Below are 18,089 nucleotides of genomic sequence, written 5' to 3'. Positions count from 1 at the left end.
CACCTGACACTAAACTGATGTCAATGCAATCTGACTGGGAGTTCAGTTATCAACTAAGTACTAAAATGACAACGCAGTGTTTTTGCTGAAAGTTACCACACAACATTCCAAATTTCACATGTTATGTTTTCGAATGAATATTTTTCCTTATGTAATAAAAAAAAAGTACTGTGCAAAATGTCAAACATTCTAAATTTTAATAGTATATTAAAACTTAGCTTTGTAACTGTCAACATTCTGTCAATGTTTCAACTTTTCTCTCTTCTGGAATATTTTATTTTATTTATTTATTTATTTATTTATTTTTAAAATATTTTATTTATTTATTTGACAGAGAGAGAGATCACAAGTAGACAGAGAGGCAGGCAAAGAGAGAGAGAGAGGGAAGCAGGCTCCCTGCCGAGCAGAGAGCTGGATGTGGGACTCGATCCCAGGACCCTGAGATCATGACCTGAGCCAAAGGCAGTGGCTTAACCCACTGAGCCACCCAGGCGTCCCATCTTCTGGAATATTTTGAAGCAATCTTCAGACATGATATAGTTCATACATAAATATTTCAGAATCTATTTTTAACAGATTTAATACAAAAAGACATATTGAGGAGTCTGTTTCTGCTGAAATTTTTTCCTTCTCAGTAAATGGCTCAAGCCAAAACTGTATAGACACCCTTAACTCATCTTTCTTTCTAACCTAGAGCCAATCTGGGAAGGAATACTGAATAGATTCTGAACCTTCTCTGCTATCACCCTCACCTAAGTTTTATCACTTTTTGCCCATCCTATGGCTATAGCTCCCTAACCAATGTCCCAGGTACCCCAGAACCTCAGTCTTCATACTTTTTCCTTCTGCCTAAATTGCTTTTCCTCCAAAAAACTGGAACTGTCACTTCCTTGAGGTCTCTTGGAATTTGATCCTATTGAAAAGGCTTGCCATGATTATTATGCCTATACAACATGGCAAAAACTGCCATCCCCGCCATTAACTTATCACCTCTCCTTCACCTGATATATTTACTGTTAGATTATAAGCTCCAGGAGGGCAGATGTTTTGTTAATTTTATTCACTGCTCTGTCACCAGTGTCCAAAATAGTGTAAGGCAGACATGAAGTAGGCATGAAAGTATTTAATACTGAAAATCATTTGATAGCTCAACACATTAGGAGAGACTTTAAGAAATTTGAAACAGGGGCGCCTGGGTGGCTCAGTGAGTTAAAGCCTCTGCCTTCAGCTCAGGTCATGATCCCAGGGTCCTGGGATGGAGCCCCATATTGGGCTCTGCTCAGCAGGGAGCCTGCTTCCTCCTCTCGCTCCCTCTGCCTGCCTCTCTGCTTACTTGTGATCTGTCAAATAAATAAGTAAAATCTTTAAAATAAATAAATAAATAAATAATCTGAACCAACAAGTAATTAAAATTCACCTAGGAAGTACATCTTTTGAGAACTTTGCTAGATTTTTTATATCAAGTCTATCGACAATTTAAATCAAATTCCAGGACACGTGTCTGTTCCATTTAAGCACTGTGCATTATGTACCTGAAAACATACCCGTCTTTAAAAGTGTCATAATGTCAAATCTCCACTCCGCAAACAAAATCATTAGGAATCAGCAATAAACACCAAAGGCCTCTTTTCAGTTAACATTAAGTCTCACAAATCAAATTCATTTCAGACCTTCAGCCACTCATTCTTTTTGCACCTCCCCGTCTTTTTTTTTTTTTTTTTTAAAGATTTTATTTATTTATTTGACAGAGAGAAATCACAAGTAGACAGAGAGGCAGGCAGAGAGAGAGAGAGGGAAGCAGGCTCCCTGCTGAGCAGAGAGCCCGATGCGGGACTCGATCCCAGGACTCTGAGATCATGACCTGAGCCGAAGGCAGCGGCTTAACCCACTGAGCCACCCAGGCGCCCCAGCACCTCCCCGTCTTTGAGCTATTAAAAGTAGGTTAATTTAAATCAAGAAATTATTTTAACTACATAGTTCATTCATCTTTAAAATATAGTTTATAATTTCATGGAGAATAGGGAGCTGAGGGTTAAGGCAGCTAGCTTATTACTATGCAGATTTTGGAACTGAGAAATCAAGACTCAGAAGGAATTTCCCATGCCTTAAGTGTTGTCTGTTTAAGTATTGTTGAAATGCTCAGACTGTAGTACCAGATGATCTTTAAGGTCTCTCTAGCCTGTAACATTCTATCTGCAATGCCTATCCTGGAAGAGAGAAGTAACTTGAAACGAATTAGTAGATTAGAGAGAGCACTTGGCCATTTACTAGCCATGCAAGTTAATCAAGCTTCTTAACCTTTCTAAGGCTACTTCCTCATATATAAAAGGCGTTAGTAACATCTATCTGGCAAAATTACAGAAAGGATAGTAGGTAATCTGTCAAGTGCCTTGCAAATGTTTGACAGTTTTTTCACAATATAGGCAGCTATTACCTTGCACTAGTTCTACCATTCTTTTGCCAAGAGCAGTGCAATGTTAAGATCAATCACATCAGTAAAACTGGGGTAAAGGAGACAAAGTAGTAAAGGCAGGACAACTGATTTACATTTCAGTATCAGTATGGTATGCATATTAGAAAACTATTTGTGTTTTCTCTTTACAAAAGAGAATGTTGTTGCTACCGTGACTATGCCATTAACAAACACCAGATTGTTTATAACTCATGTTGTGAAATTTACATCTGTTCATAGATTTAACTGAGTTGGCATAATGTGGGTGATGACTATGGAAAACTGTCCAAGTTCCCTAGACTGATACTTCTTTGCGGAAAGCCGCGAGAGCGCCAAATTTCCCCCCTTAAAGTGTATCTGAAACACAAAACTCTAACATGCGTAAGACGAGTCTCCCCCTCCCCCTCCCCATGTCCTACAGCCGGTGCTTCCCATTTTGAGAATGAGTGGGAACCCCCAAACTCCAGACTTCCCAAGGCCTTGGCGGAGTACGTACGCCAACTGGCAATCTCCATTTCACCCGCGGACCGCCTAAGCCCAGCGACCGTCCTTCCCCAGGGAGAGAGAGGGCTGGAGGGAACTGTCTTGGCAGCTCTTTGGGTTCAGGGGCAGGAAAAGGAAACTTCCTTCTTGGACTCGGCGGGGAGAGTGAGGGAGACGAAAGGAAAGGGTGGGGGTGGTGCCCGAAGGGTCCGTCTTCAGGGCCCTCGCCAGCCCCGGGAGGGCGGCCACACCAGCACCGTCGTCGTGGGGCCAGAAAGGAGGGCGGTGCTGTGTCTCGGCCCGGGGCCGAACTCTGGATGTCCTTCAGGGGCGGGGGACGGTCCCGGCCCCGTCTCCACCCCGTCTCGCTTCCGGAGCCACGGCGGTTGAACCGGAGGGGGGCAGAAAACGGCCGCCGGACCCGGAGGGGCACCAGGCCGCGCCCATCAGCCAGGCCATCTGCCGCAGGCCTGCCAGCCAGTCGGTGAGGCCGGGTGCGGAGAGCGCCGCCGCCTCTGGCGGCCCCCTTGGCCTCGCTCTCGGGCGCCGCCGCCCCTTCCCCCCACACCGCGGTACCTGCACTGCACGACTGAGGAAGGTGCCCGCGTCGGCCGCCAGCTTCTTCACGTTGAAGTCCATGATGTTCATCCTGGGCGGCAGCCGGGCGGAGCTGCCGGCTGACCTAGCGGGGAGGCGCCGCGGCCGGGCTGGGGCGCCGGGCGAGAGTGGCGGGGGCAGACGTGGTAGGTGGAGGGAGGCGGCGCCAGCCCCGCCGCCGCAGCTGTCGTTTCCGTGAAGGGGAAGCGAGAGGGTGGGGCGATGAGAGAGAACGAGCGCCTCGGGGCGGGCCGCGCGCCCGGACGGCGGCGGCGGCCGAGACGCAGGGCCTGCTCCGCCGGCAGTGGGGCGTTAGCGCCGGCACTAGCGACGATGGGCGTGCAGGACACTGACGGACTGGTAATCCGCCGTGTGGGGCGGGGTCTCGGACGGAGGAAGCCGGCGCTGGCTGCGGGGTGGAGCCTTTCCCGAGGTTATCGCGGGAACAGCGACCCCTTCTGGATCGCCGCGGCGCAGTCGCGGGCCGGGGCGCGCCGGAAGCTCCGATGCCCGCACAAGAGGGAGGGTACTGTTAGCCCGGAGAAGGGAATCTCGGTTTGCATTTAAGCCCCTGAAAACTAAAAGCAGAGACAACCCAAATCCCCCTTTTTGTGTTAAGAGGAAATCTGAAAATTGTAGTATAGAATCACACCATCTGTGAAATTAGAACCAACAGCTACCCTGTCGTCTTCTAGCGACCGCGCCCTGCTGGTCCCGCACGCCTGGTGGCCCTCGGCGAACGTTTGCTATTAGAAAACGGTTGAATTTAGAGTCCCCACCGAGTGTGTTCGGCAGCATTATTGAGAATCTTCTGTGTACCAGGACTGAATCAGGTGCTGAAATACCTTGCTGAACAAGACGGTCCCCGGCCTCAAGGAGCTCTCAGTTGGGTTGTCTGACAACCTTCGGGGATTTCTCCACCCCGTCCTGAAGCGCTGTTAACTATTTGCTGCTGCAGGGACTTCGTGACCGTCTTAAGGCAGCGGGCACACGCTGGACTGCGGGAGCAGCACTAGACGCCTACTCTGTGAAATGTGCAGGGACGGGGGACACAAAGTGCCAGGTGGAAGACTCAAGTATAAAATGGTGAGTGAGGTAGAATAACTTTAACCCTTAACACTCAGCCTGGGGAACTGTAGTAACAAATGAGAATATGATGTGAAATCTGTTCAAGAGCCCATGATTCCAAGTAACTTCCTAAGCACATTTCATGATACCAACCTATGCTTGAATGAAGTTTAAAACGGGCAGTAGTGCAGAGGGAGAGACAGTATTTCGAGAATAAGAAAACACTCCATGTTATTTTTTTGTCGCTGGGTCCTTTTGTTATTTTAGGGCTGGGAAAATGCAGGCCCAGCAGGCAATGAAATGAGCTCATGTTTGTGCTTTAGTGTTTTACTGAAGCAGTCACAGAAGCAGTACCTGTTGTTAAAGACGGAAAGATTAGTTCCTAAAGACATGAAGAACAGCAGATATGTATAAATGTTTGTGTTTTTAATTTTTTTTTTTTGTGATGGTGACAGAAATAATCACTTCTTTCTAAAGTAACTCCAGAAGAATGAGTCTCCAGGACCAAAACTACCCCATGTATCTTTCATCTCAACTTATTTTCCCAGAGATATATAAACAGGAAATATGTAATCAGAAACCTTGTTTTTCATTTATTGTTCATTTTAGATTTTCATGTAAAAAAGCATTTTCTCTTTCCAGACATCTGTCTTCACAATAAGTGTGTTTGCCATAATCTATGTCCATTCCATTTTAGGATCACAAAACTGTGTCCACCATTAATAGAAAAAACTCCAAATCGTCTTTCTCAAAAACGTAGATTTTCCTAATTTGGAAAAAAAAAAACTTAACTTCTTCCTGTTGAGCCCTTTAGAGCTGTAATACTGTTTCTCTTGTTTCACTGACAATTCATAAGACTCGTGTATCACCTCTGTTCCCTTATTATCCATCTCCTCCCTGTTTCAATGCAGTTGACTTCCATTGCTATAACTACACCTAAATAGCATTCTTGAGGTTGCCAGTTAACTTCTTGATAAACTCATCAGCTTTTTCTCAGACTTCCACAGTGACTCCACTCACTGCCTTCCCAAAGACACAGCCTTTTATAGGTCCTTATTATTTCCTGGTTTTCCCTCTTTTGGGCTTGTCCATTCTCTTCTGCTGGTACTTCTGATGGCTTTACTGTAGGTATTCCTTATGTTCAATGTTTAGCACTTTTTTGGGTTCTCTTTTCTTTTATTAGTTAGTTTCTTAATCATGACTTCAATTATACCACTTCATTCTTTTATGCATTCATTCAGTAAATATTTTTTGGACATCTACTGTGTGCCACGTGGTATTATTCTTGTGGCTAGGGATATGACAGGCAAAAAGAACAGCCCTTGCTCTCATGGGATTTTATAACTAATCTGGTAAGACAGAAGTTGAATAAAGTAAAGTGTGATGAAATATCAAGGAGGAATTCAGAGTACTTTAAAATGTTCACTTCCATCCTGTACCCAGTAACCTGAATTCTAATTTGGAGGTTTGATCTTCCTGTAAGTGTTCTAGATCACCTTTTTAATGCTTTCTTTCTCTGTCCCCGAAACTAAATTCTTATTCCAGTACAAGGTATTATGAAAGTGGTATTTCTAAGATCATACAAAGTGCTGAATACCTGAAATCTTCCCCCAAATTTTTAGCTTAAAAAAATAAACAAAACCTTTATAAAAATAGTATTGTAGATAGTATGATATGCATCTTAATTTTTTTTTTTGCTAGTGTCTGACAAGGTGTTCATTACCTCATGTCTAGACCAATGACACCTAAAGTGGTGGTAGATGTACTTCATTGGTGTGCAATATGACCCACTGGAGTGCAGAAAAATATTAGAAATTTAATTTATATTTTATCTACAAACAGGAAAAATTTGTTTCATTAATTTTTTTAAATACATGAATTGACACTGGTGTTCTTACTTTGCATTTTTCATTTAGACACATGTTACAGATAATAAATGGGGTATCCTAAGGGAAGAATGGGAATTCACAACTTGGAAGAGTTGAAATTAGTAATTTTCCTCTAATGCATCAGCATATGGTAACATAATAGAATGTGGCTGGTTAAGTGTATTTGTAGATGATATTATCAATCCAGTTTTAACTAAATAAACCTCCACAAAAATGGGCAAGTAGTCCAAAGAGTTGTCCCCACCTTCTTGTACTGTTGGTGGGAATGCAAACTGGTGCAACCAGTCTGGAAAATGGTATGGAGGTTCCTTAAAAAGTTAAAAACTACCATATGACCCAGAAATTGCACTACTAGTATTTACCCAAAGGATTAAAAATACAGATTGGAAGGGGTACATGTACCCTGATTTTGGGGGGAAGATTTTGTTTATTTATCCAAAGAGGAGAGAGAGAGAGAGAGAGAGATTGCACACCAGTGGTGGGGGGAGGGGAAAAGGGGGGAGGGAGAGGGACAAGCAGACTCCACACTGAGCCCTGAGCCCAATGTGGGGCTCAGTCTCACAACCCTGAAATCATGACCCAAGCTGAAACCAAGAGCCACCCAGGTGCCTCCCACCCTGATGTTTATAGCAGCATTATCAGTAATAACTAAACTATGATAAGAGCCCAGATGTCCAATTGACTGATGAATGGATGAAGATGATGTGATTTTATATATATATCTTACCATATATATATGGTGGAATATTACACAGCCTTCAAAAGAATGACATCTTGCCATTTGCAATGATGTGGATGGAGTTAGAGTGTGTTATGCTATGCTAAATAAGTCAGTCAGAGAAAGACAAATACCATATGTGGGATTTAAGAAACTTAACATGGGGAATTTAAGAAACAGATGAACATGTGGGAAGAAAAAGAAGAAAGAGAGGGAAGCAATTCATAAGAGATTCTTTTTTTTTTTAATATTTTATTTATTTATTTGACAGACAGAGATCACAAGTAGGCAGAGAGGCAGGCAGAGAGAGAGAGGGGAGGAAGCAGGCTCCCCTCCAAACAGAGAGCCCGATGTGGGGCTCGATCCCAGAACCCTGGGACCATGACCTGAGCCGAAGGCAGAGGCTTTAACCCACTGAGCCACCCAGGTGCCCCCATAAGAGATTCTTAATGATGGAATCCAAAGTGAGAGTTGATGGGGGAGGTTGGTAGGGGATGGGCTAAATGGGTGATGAGTATTAAGGAGGGCACTTGTTATGATGAACACTGGGTATTATATGTAAATGATGAATCACTAAATTCTACTTCTGAAATCAATATTACACTATATATTAACTAACTAGAATTTAAATAAAAATTTGAAAAGGTAAGAGTTTCTCCGAAGAAACCATCATTAAAGGTAAGCAAACAAGAAATGCCAGAGTCGAATATATTAGGAAGGCTGTTGAAATATGGATTAAAAGATGATGAAAACTTGGTTCCAACTTTCAAGGAACTCAGAATCTAGTGGGGGAGACACTTTTGTAAAGTAAAACACAATGTGAAAACTATAACCATAAAAGTCTGTATAAGATTGGGCGAGGGGGGCGCCTGGTTGGCTCAGCTGGTTGAGCATGGGACTCACGGTTTTGACTCCGGGTCCTGAGATCAAGCCCTGCCCTGTGTCAGGCTCCACCATTAGCGGGGAGTTCGCTTAGAATTCTCTCTCCCTCTGTTCCTACTGCCTCTACTCATATGTGTGTGCACTATCATTCTCTCTCTCTGTCTCTCTCAAATAAACAAATCTTTAAAAATTTAAAAAAGATTGGGGAGAATGAGAGGAATGGGGTATTAGCTAACAGGAGAATAGAGGTGATAATTAAGTCTTCTGGCTGGGTTTTTATTGAATTCATCTGGAAGACTGAAGTTTGAGGGTGGGGAGAGATGATCAGACTTTTAATTTAGAACATGTTTTGGGTAGTGTGGATAATGAACTGGGGAAAGGCAAAGACAGATAGGAAGACCAATTAAGATTCTGTTGCTATAACTCAACCTGTACTATGCTATCTTGAAATTCTTAATTTAGAAATCTCATTTTGACCCAAATTCCTTCTCATTTGATCTCCCTCATTCCTTTGTTCATTTAGTGTTCTTACCATCCTCAAAGTCTGCAGGCCATGCCTCATTTCTGTTCTATAGATTTTTTAACTCTCACTAGCACTCTTAGTTCCCTCTATCCTTCTGACCTGTCAACCTACATTCCCAAATGAATATTTTCTCTGTTCATGCTCTCAAACTGCCAAACATTTTTAGGGAAAATTGCACAACCTTGTAAATGGATGCTACTACCAATGTATGATTGCCCATTTTCACTGAACCTTTATAATTGCCTAGAAATGCTTTTACTTCTTTCTGACTAATTCCTTTTCATACTCTCTGCAGACTCTACTGTAAAACTTTGCCATTCCTGTTAAGATGCCTGCTTTAATCTCATATGATCTTATTTTCAGCCTTTGATACTTTTTCTTTACAGAGAAATTATATATCATATATATATATATATATATATATATATATATATATATATATCTATATCTATTTGGCCAGAGCTCCTTTAATCAAATTCCCTTATTCCCACATTTTGTTCTTTCCACCACCCTGCACACCCATTGTTATTGCCAAATGCTTCAAAGGAAGAGGTATCCCATGTGTTCTCTTCTGAGCCAAGGTACTGCTTTCTTAATCTTGGCTGTGCATTGGCATCACCTGGAGAGTTTAAGCAACAACTCCTGCCTCAACCCCATGCCCAGAGTGTGGACAAGGCACTGGGATGTTTAGAAGCCTTCCAGGTGATTCTGATGTGTGCCCTAGGTTGAGAATGAACCCATCATCCTCTGAAAACTTCCTCCCTCGTTTCTAGCCTACACTTGTAGGCAGATTCCTTTTCTCTTACTGGATTGAGTCCCTCAAGGGCAGCAGCCATTTCTTATTCATTCTTATAGGTTTATGGTCTACATTCCTGGCAACGTAGTGGATTCTCAACTAGTTAAATGAATAAAGTAATCAAATCCAGATGTATACAGTTCTTTTGTGGCCCCTCCTCTCCAATCTAAATGTGCAATGACAGATTGAATATTTCCAGTGCTGAGTCTGTTTAGTTTGCTTTTCTTTTTGTCTTTTTTTTTTTTTTAAGATTTTATTTATTTATTTGAGTGAGTGAGAGAGTGCATGAACAGGGGCAGCAGGAGAGGGAAAAGCAAGCTCACCTGCTGAGCAGGGTACTGACATGGGGCTTGATCCCAGGGTCTCAGGGTCATGACCTGAGCCAAAGGCAGATGCTTGCCAACTGAACCCCTCATGTGCCCCTCGTTTCTTAAAAGTTTTTTTTCTTCTTGGGTTTCCTGTAATGGTAAACTGAATTATATGCACCAAGTCACCTAAGCTAAAAATATGAGTCCCTTATGATTATTTACTCTTATTTCTCACATGCAATCGATCAAGTCCTGCTAATTTTATTTTGCTGAATATTTCTCATCTTTATTTCCCTTTTTTTTTAATTGAGGTATAATTGACATACCACATTGTAGTAGTTTTAAGTGTACAACGTAATGATTCACTGTGTTGAATCGGTTACAAATTTTTTTTCTTGTGGTGTGAACTTCTAAAATCTATTGTCTTTGCAACTTTCAAATGGGCAATATAGTATTTTTGACTATAGTCACTGTGTTGTACATTAGATCCCCATTACTTGTTCGTTTTATAACTTGAAGTTGTAACTTTTGGCCCCTTTCACCCATTTCTTCCCCCAGCCCCCTCTGGCAACTGCCAGTCAGTTCTCTGTATCTGTAAACTTGGGTTTGTTGTTATCGTTTTAGATTTCACAGATAAGTGATATCATATGGTATTTGTTTTCTCTGTCTGACTTATGTCATTTAGCATACTAAGTCCATCCATGTTGTCACAAATGGCAAGATTCTCTTTATGGCTGAATAATATTCCACTGTGTATATGGGCCACATATATTTTCTTTATTCACTCATCCACTAATGGACACTTAGGTTATTTCCATATCTTGGCTATTGTAAATAATACTATAAAGGAATATGGGGGTGCAGAAATCTTTTTGAGTTAGTGCTTTCAGTTTTTTCAGGTAGATACCCAGGGGTAAAATTGCTATATCATATAGTAGTTTTTTAAAAATTTTTTGAAGAATCTCCATACTGTATTCCAGAGTAGCTGCACAAATTTACATTTGCATCAGTAGTACATAATGGTTCTCTTTCCTCCACATCTTCACCAACACTTGTTATTTCCTGACTTCTGAAAATAGCCATTCTAACAGGTGTGAAGTGGTTTTGATTTGCATCTCCCTGATGATTAATGAACATCTTTTTATGTGCTTGTTGGCCATCTGGATATTTTCTTTAGAAAAATGTCTACTCAGATTTCCTGTCCATTTTTTAATTGGATTTTTTTCTTGTTTTTCTTTTTTTTGCTGTTGAATTGTATGAGTTCTTTATATATTTTGGATATTAACCCCTTATCAGACATATGACTTGCAAATATTTTTTCCCATTCAGTAGGTTGCCTTTACATTTTGTTGATGTTTTCCTTGCTATGCAAAAGACTTTTAGTCTGATATAGTCCCACTTGTTTATTTTTGCTTTTGTTGCTTTTGATGTCAGGTTAAAAAAAATCATTGCCAAGGTCTATGTCAAAGAGTTTACTGCCTATGTTTTCTTCTAGGAGTTTTATGGTTTCAGGTCTTATATATAAATCTTTACTCCACTTGAGTTAATTTTGTGTGTGCTGTAATATAGTGGTCCAATTTCATTCTGTTGTATGTGGTTGTCCAAATTTACTATCACCATTTATCGGAAAGACTACCCTTTCCCCATTGTTCCTGACTTCTTTGTCATAAATTAATAGACCATATATGTGTGGGTTTATTTCTAAGCCATCTATTCTGTTATGTTGATCTATGTGTTTGTATTTTGACAGTACTATACTGTTTTGAGTACTATAGCTTTATAATATAGTTTGAAATCAGCATAACTCAAGCTTTATTCTTCCTTATCAAGGTTGCTTTGGCTATTCTTTTGTAAATGATTTTTAGTTTTAGGGAACGTGTTCAGAAAAGATACTTGATATAATTTCAATCTTCATAAACTTACTAAGACTTATTTTTTGGCCTAATATATATTCTTCCTGGAGAATGTTCCATGTCTATTTGAGAAGTACATATATTCTGTTGCTTTTGTATATTCTATATAAATCTGTTAAGTCCATCTGGTCTAATGTGTCCTTTAAGGCCAATATTTCTTACTGATTTTCTGTTTGGATTATCTATCCACTGATGTAAATGGGGGTAATAAAACCCCACTATATTGTATTGGTGTCTGTTTCTCCTTTTAAGCCTATTAGTGTTTGGTTCATTTATTTAGGTGCTCCTATACAGGATGCATAAAGTATTTATAAGTATTTAATTCCCTTGTTGGATTGACCCCTTTGTCATTATGTAATGCCCTTTGTCTCGTATTAGAGTCTTTATTTTCAAATCTAGTTTGTCTGATATAAATGTAGCTATCCCACTTTGTTTGATTTTTGGTTTTCATTTGCATAGAATTCCCTTTTCATTCTTTCACTTCCAATCTGTATGTGTCTTTATATCTGAAGTCTTATAGGCAGCATATAAAATGGGTCTTGTTTTCTCACCCATTTATTCTATGTCTTATAGTTGGAGAATTTAGTTCATTTACATTTAAAGTAATTATTGATAGTTACGTACTTATGACTTATGACTTATTATTATAAGTACTTAATTTGTTAACTGTTTTCTTTTGTAGTTCCCTTCTGTTCCTTTTTTCTTGCTGCTCTCTTACTGGTTTGATGGCATGCTTAGATTCCTTTATCTTTTGTGTATCTATTATAGGATTTTCCTTTGGGATTACATGAGGCTTACATATAACAACCTGTATCTACAGCAGTCTATTTTAAGTTGATAACAACTTAAGTATGATTGCATTCTAAAGCCCTATATTTTTACTCCACTTCCCTATCCCCTTGTTTTATATATTTGATGTCACATTTTACATCTTCTTTTTTAAAGACTTTTATTTATTTATTTGACAGAGATCACAAGTAGGCAGAGAAAGAGAAGGAAGCAGGCTCCCTGCTGAGCAGAGAACCTGATGCGGGGCTCAATCCCAGGACCCTGGGAACATGACCTGAGCCGAAGGCAGAGGCCTTAACCCACTGAGCCACCCAGGCGCCCCACATTTTACATCTTCTTATCCTGTGTATCACTTAACTAATTATTATAATTATAGTTATTTTTACTTTTCCCTTTTAACCTTCATACTAGTTTTATACATATTTAATCTATTACCTTTACTATATATTTACCTTTCCTGTGAGATGAAGTCTTACATATGTTTTCTTGTTACTAATTAGCACCTTTTCTTTTCAACTTGAAGAAGCCCATCTGCCGTTTTATGTAAAGCCAGTTTAATGATGATGAACTTTTTAAGCTTTTGCTTGTCTAGGAAACTCTTTATCTCTTCTTCAGTTCTGAATGATAACTATTCATGTATTCATGGTTGGAAGTTTTTTCCTTTTAGTACTTTGAATCATGTCACTTCCTTCTGACCTGCAAAGTTTTTAACAACAACAACAACAACAACAAAATCTGCTTGTAGTTGTATGAGGGGTTCTCTTGTACATAACAAGTTGTTTTTCTTTTGTGGGTTTAAGATTCTCTCATTATGTTTGACTTTTGACATTTTAATTATAATGTTTGTTAGTGTGGGTCTCCTGGATTTGTCTTATTTGGGACTTTCTGGGCTTCCTGGATCTGGGTGTCTGATTAGTTGTCCAGATTGAAGAAGTTTTCAGTTATTATTTCTTCAAATAATTTTTCACTCTTTTCTCTCTTTTTTCTCTTCCCTATAATGAGGATGTTAGTCTATTTGTTGTTGTTCCATAAGCCCCATAAGCTCTCTTCCTTTTTTTTCCTTCCTTATATTTTCTTTGTGCTATTCTGGGTGGATGAAATCCACTGTCCTTAGATTAACTGAGCCTTTCTCTTCCTTCATCTAGCCTGCTTTTGAAACCTACTAGTCTATTTTTCAGTTCAGTTATTGTAGTGTTAAGCTCTGTGACTTTTGTTTGGACTTTCTGTCTCTTTGTTGAAGTTCTCACTGTGTTCATTCATTCTCCCAAGTTTGGTGATCATCTTTATAACCATTACTTTGAATGCTTTGTCAGATAAATTACTTATTCCTGCTTCATTAAGGTTTTTTTCCTGAGGTTTTACCTTGTTCTTTAGTTTGGAATATATCTCTTTATTTCTTCATTTTACTTGATTCTCTTAGTTTCTCCATGTTAGATGAAACATCCACCTCTCCCAGTCTGAAGTAGTGGCCTTGTGTAAGAGATGAACATTGTCATTCAACCTAGCCCTAGCTCTTGGTTGTCTCTCAAACCTTTGTAATTGTCTAAGCAGCCATTATATTTTTAATACCTTCCAGTAGCTGAGGGTTTGTGAAAACCTTTCAGTGTCCCCAAGGGGAGGATCTCAATCGGCACCTAGGTTCAGGCTGATTGGCATATAGACCTTTTGGCAGCAGCTATTAAAGTATACACATGTACATAAGTCCTTTGGGATTGCAAACATAAGCCCTGCAGTTCACCAGAGCCAGTCCATCTGGAGGTGTCCTCTGGGTATTAGTCACAAAAATCAGCACTCCAGACAAGTATATAAGGTGGGTTTTACCATGAAAGACTATGGACTGTGAAAAACAATCTGAGGGTTTTGAAGGGGAGGGGGGTGGGAGGTTGGGGAAGCCAGGTGGTAGATATTAAGGAGGGCACGTATTGCATGGAGCACTGGGTGTGGTGCAAAAACAATGAATTCTGTTACACTGAAAAGAAATAAAAAAAAAAAAGCCAAAACAAAACAAATTTACAAGGAAAAAAAAAAGAAACATGCCCTAAGTCATCAGAGTGGTTAATGTCAGAAACAGAAGTAGAACCAAGGCTCCCTGACCAGAGGCTTTTTGTAGTCCTTTCTGTTTGTAAGCAGCCATGAATCTGTATGGGTGGGCTTGGTTCAAGACCAAAGAAGAAGTGAGTCCTTGAAGGGTAGGGTTTGGTTGTGGACAGAAGAGCAGATGTTCCATGATGGAGTGTCACCGGAAGACCTGGGGAAGAGTGAAGAAGGGAACAGCCTAATGAGAGTAGAAGGCACAAGTAGAGACTGTTGGTCACTGGGGGTTGGATTAAGGAGTCCTTTCAGACCAGGTAGATTTTTACATTGTGGGCCTTGGGGTACTTTCACGGATTTCTCAAATGGAAAGACTTGGTAAAAATTTTATTTTGGGAAGATCAGTCCATGTGGTGAACAGGAAGGATGGATAAGAGAATTCAAAGGGCAGGAAGACAGGGTAAGCTGGGGTATCAGGTTGTGGCAGTAGGAATGAAGCAGAAAATTCAAACCCACAAGGCACTTCTAGGAGGGGAAAACAATAGCCTTAGATTATAGTTTTATAAAGAGATTAAAGGATCGAAGAGTATAGAAGAATGGTATTCCCATGGACAGAAATAAAATAACTTGAATGAGGAAAAAAAAAATAAGGTGGGTTTTGTTGTTGTTTTGTTTTTGTTTGTCTCTCCCCTGCCCCTCCCCCACCCGGAGATGCTGACAAGTTGTAGCAAGGTAGAGGGAGAGTGCAAAGATAGCATCCATTGGCTTTGTTCTGTGAGATTAGCTCCATAGGCCCTAGGTGTATGCCATACCTGTCCTTCAGGCTGAAACTCTAGGATAAGCAAATAAACCTCTTTCATAGGAAGACTGGGGATGTGCTTCAGTCTGTTGAATATGTAGTGCCCTAGGGTGGTATCCTGCCAAGAACTCTCTCTCTGATTGTTATAGTCCCATGAGAGCCATGAATGCAAGCTCCCTTGGGCTCCAGAGCCAGGCAATCAAGGATCATCCCCTGGGTTGGTAGCTGCACAAATAAGGGTGCTAGACATCTGTAAAAACTACCTTTTGGGAGTTACTGCTGTGCTGGTGTATGGCAAGATAATGTGATGGTGCTTATCAGCTCTAGGAAGCGAGAGAAAGAGTATAAAGATGGCACCTACCAGAGTAAGAAAAAAGAAAGAGATTGTGCCTGTTGGCTAGGAAAGGCAGTGGGAGAATGTGACAATGAAGTCCCAGTTTCTGTCCCCAGAGAAGGTTTTAGCAGGCTCTTATATGTATGTTTCAGATTAGATGTCTGCGCCTCGGGCCAATACTTTCATATAAGTAGGTGAGCCTTTCTCGCTTAAAGTCTAAGAGCTATCAGCTGCTTCTAAGCTGGGCCCTGGTGTGGGTGAGTCCAAGCATGTGAGCCCTATGAGAGCTGTTTCTTAGATTGCTACAGTCTTGTAGTGTGAACCCCATTGGTTTTCAAAGCTGCATGTTTTGGGGGCTCATCCCTTAGGTGCAGATCTTAAGACTTGGAAGGTTGGATATGGGTTTAAACCCTTTGCTTCTCAAGGACAAGCTCCAGGTTTTGAAATTCCCTCCTGATTATAAGTCTCCACACTTCAACTGAGGCTTATGGCAGTTTATGGCAAGATTGTGTACAAGCCTCTTCTACCTGCTTTGTTGTGGCTTTTTTTCTTGTTTCCTCAAAGGGTAGTTGTTGCTCAGCCAGCATTTAGGTTTTTTTCAGAGGAAATTATTTGGTATGATTGTGGAAAGAGGTGAGTTAGGAATCTTCATCACCATGTTGAACTGAAACCCATCTTCTTATTTTTTAAAAAATAATTGTTTTATATTGAAACAATTTCAAGCCAATACAAAATTGCAAGAGTAGTACAAAAAACTTCTGTATATCCTTTGCTAGAAAGCTCTTTCAAGCTTTGCCAGTTATTCCAATAATGTCTTTATAGCAAAACATCCAAGTGAAGATCAGGTGTTGCACCCAGTTGCCATGGTACTCCATCCTCCTTGAATCTGGATCCGTTCTTCATCTTTTTCTTTTTCTCTTTGACACTCTATCCCTACCTCTTTCTTTCTGAAGAGTTAATCACTGTTAAGTTGGCTTGATTAATATTGATTGTGTCTTGTATTTTCACTGATTGTATATGGAACAATAAATGATACTAGTTTATATTTTAAACTACATAAATGATATACAGATGCATCCTTTCGTGATTAGGAATCTAATACTGTTCTTTGTCATGTCTGTTTCCTCACTGCTTTTAGACTGATGATTCCTTTTCTGTATTGAAAAAATTAATTTTTTTAAATTAATTTATTTATTTTCAGAAAAACAGTATTCATTATTTTTTCACCACACCCAGTGCTCCATGCAATCCGTGCCCTCTATAATACCCACCACCTGGTACCCCAACCCCCCACCCCACCGCCACTTCAAACCCCTCAGATTGTTTTTCAGAGTCCATAGTCTCTCATGATTCACCTCCCCTTCCAATTTACCCCAACACCCTTCTCCTCTCTAACACCCCTTGTCCTCCATGATATTTGTTATGCTCCACAAATAAGTGAAACCATATGATAATTGACTCTCTCTGCCTGACCTATTTCACTCAGCATAATCTCTTCCAGTCCCGTCCATGTTGCTACAAAAGTTGGGTATTCATCCTTTCTGATGGAGGCATAATACTCCATCATGTATATGGACCACATCTTCCTTATCCATTCGTCCGTTGAAGGGCATCTTGGTTCTTTCCATAGTTTGGCCATTTGTTTTTAATGTTTTTTTAAAAAAAGAATGTTGTTTCTATGACAGATCTTTATGGTTATCACTGGCCAGACACCAATTTTTATATGAATTTCTTTCTGGACTTAGAAGTTCCAAGATTATTTAGATATTGTAAATTTGAAATGCTAACCAGCGGGACGCCTGGGTGGCTCAGTTGGTTGGACGACTGCCTTCGGCTCAGGGCGTGATCCTGGAGTCCCGGGATCAAGTCCCACATCAGGCTCCCAGCTCCATGGGGAGTCTGCTTCGCTCTCTGACCTTCTCCTCGCTCATGCTCTCTCTCACTGTCTCTCTCTCTCAAATAAATAAATGAAATGCTAACCAGCTGAAGCATGTATCATGATTACAAATACTATTGGGAGACCATTTTCCACTCTTTTAAGAGTTCATGCCATGAAAGAAAAGTTTCTTTGTCCTCTTGCTAAGGGTTGCTATAGGGTGAATTTTTTCTAATTTATTTTTTCACTGAGGGTGCAGAACTTACCAGGCCTTAATTTATGTATGTAGTGAGACAGTAGGAAGAAGGGCTTGTAGTTTCTAATTTCTGCTTTCAGCAATGGCTCAAAATCTTATCTTTGGTTACTATATGGGTTTAAATATTCCAGCACCTTCCTCACCCATCTTCTCCCTGCTCAAAACACGGTAATATTGTGTGCTCCAGGCTCTGGTATTCAGTTCCTTTTTTATTTCTGCCACTTAAGTATTTCCCTTCATTTTTTGTAAGCTCAAGCATGTATTAAAAGCATTTTTTTTTTCATTTCACCCAGTATGTGTAGTGGAAGAGTTTTCATGTTACCTAGTCTGCTGGTATTAGAGATTGATTGTGATCAGCTCAGTTAACAGAGATCT

At 40.4% G+C, this 18,089-nt stretch overlaps 1 protein-coding gene across 2 annotated transcripts in view; it reads right to left on the bottom strand.

The window, feature by feature from the left end:
- SH3GLB1 (SH3 domain containing GRB2 like, endophilin B1) overlaps window positions 1–3,797 on the bottom strand; it is a 34,184-nt gene extending 30,387 nt beyond the window's left edge. Inside the window, exon 1 of one of the 2 annotated variants that reach the window (XM_044238629.1) lies at window positions 3,512–3,797. In XM_044238629.1, coding sequence (XP_044094564.1) covers window positions 3,512–3,583 — 72 coding nt within the window. In that variant the 5' untranslated portion in view covers window positions 3,584–3,797. The remainder of the gene's footprint in view (window positions 1–3,511) is intronic. The other variant, XM_044238628.1, reaches the window with a different exon arrangement.
- Window positions 3,798–18,089: the final 14,292 nt, after the last annotated feature.

Source organism: Neovison vison, chromosome 2, assembly GCF_020171115.1.
Source record: "Neovison vison isolate M4711 chromosome 2, ASM_NN_V1, whole genome shotgun sequence".
NCBI classification, from domain to species: Eukaryota; Metazoa; Chordata; class Mammalia; order Carnivora; family Mustelidae; genus Neogale; species Neogale vison.
This window is presented reverse-complemented; position numbering and strand designations above follow the sequence as displayed.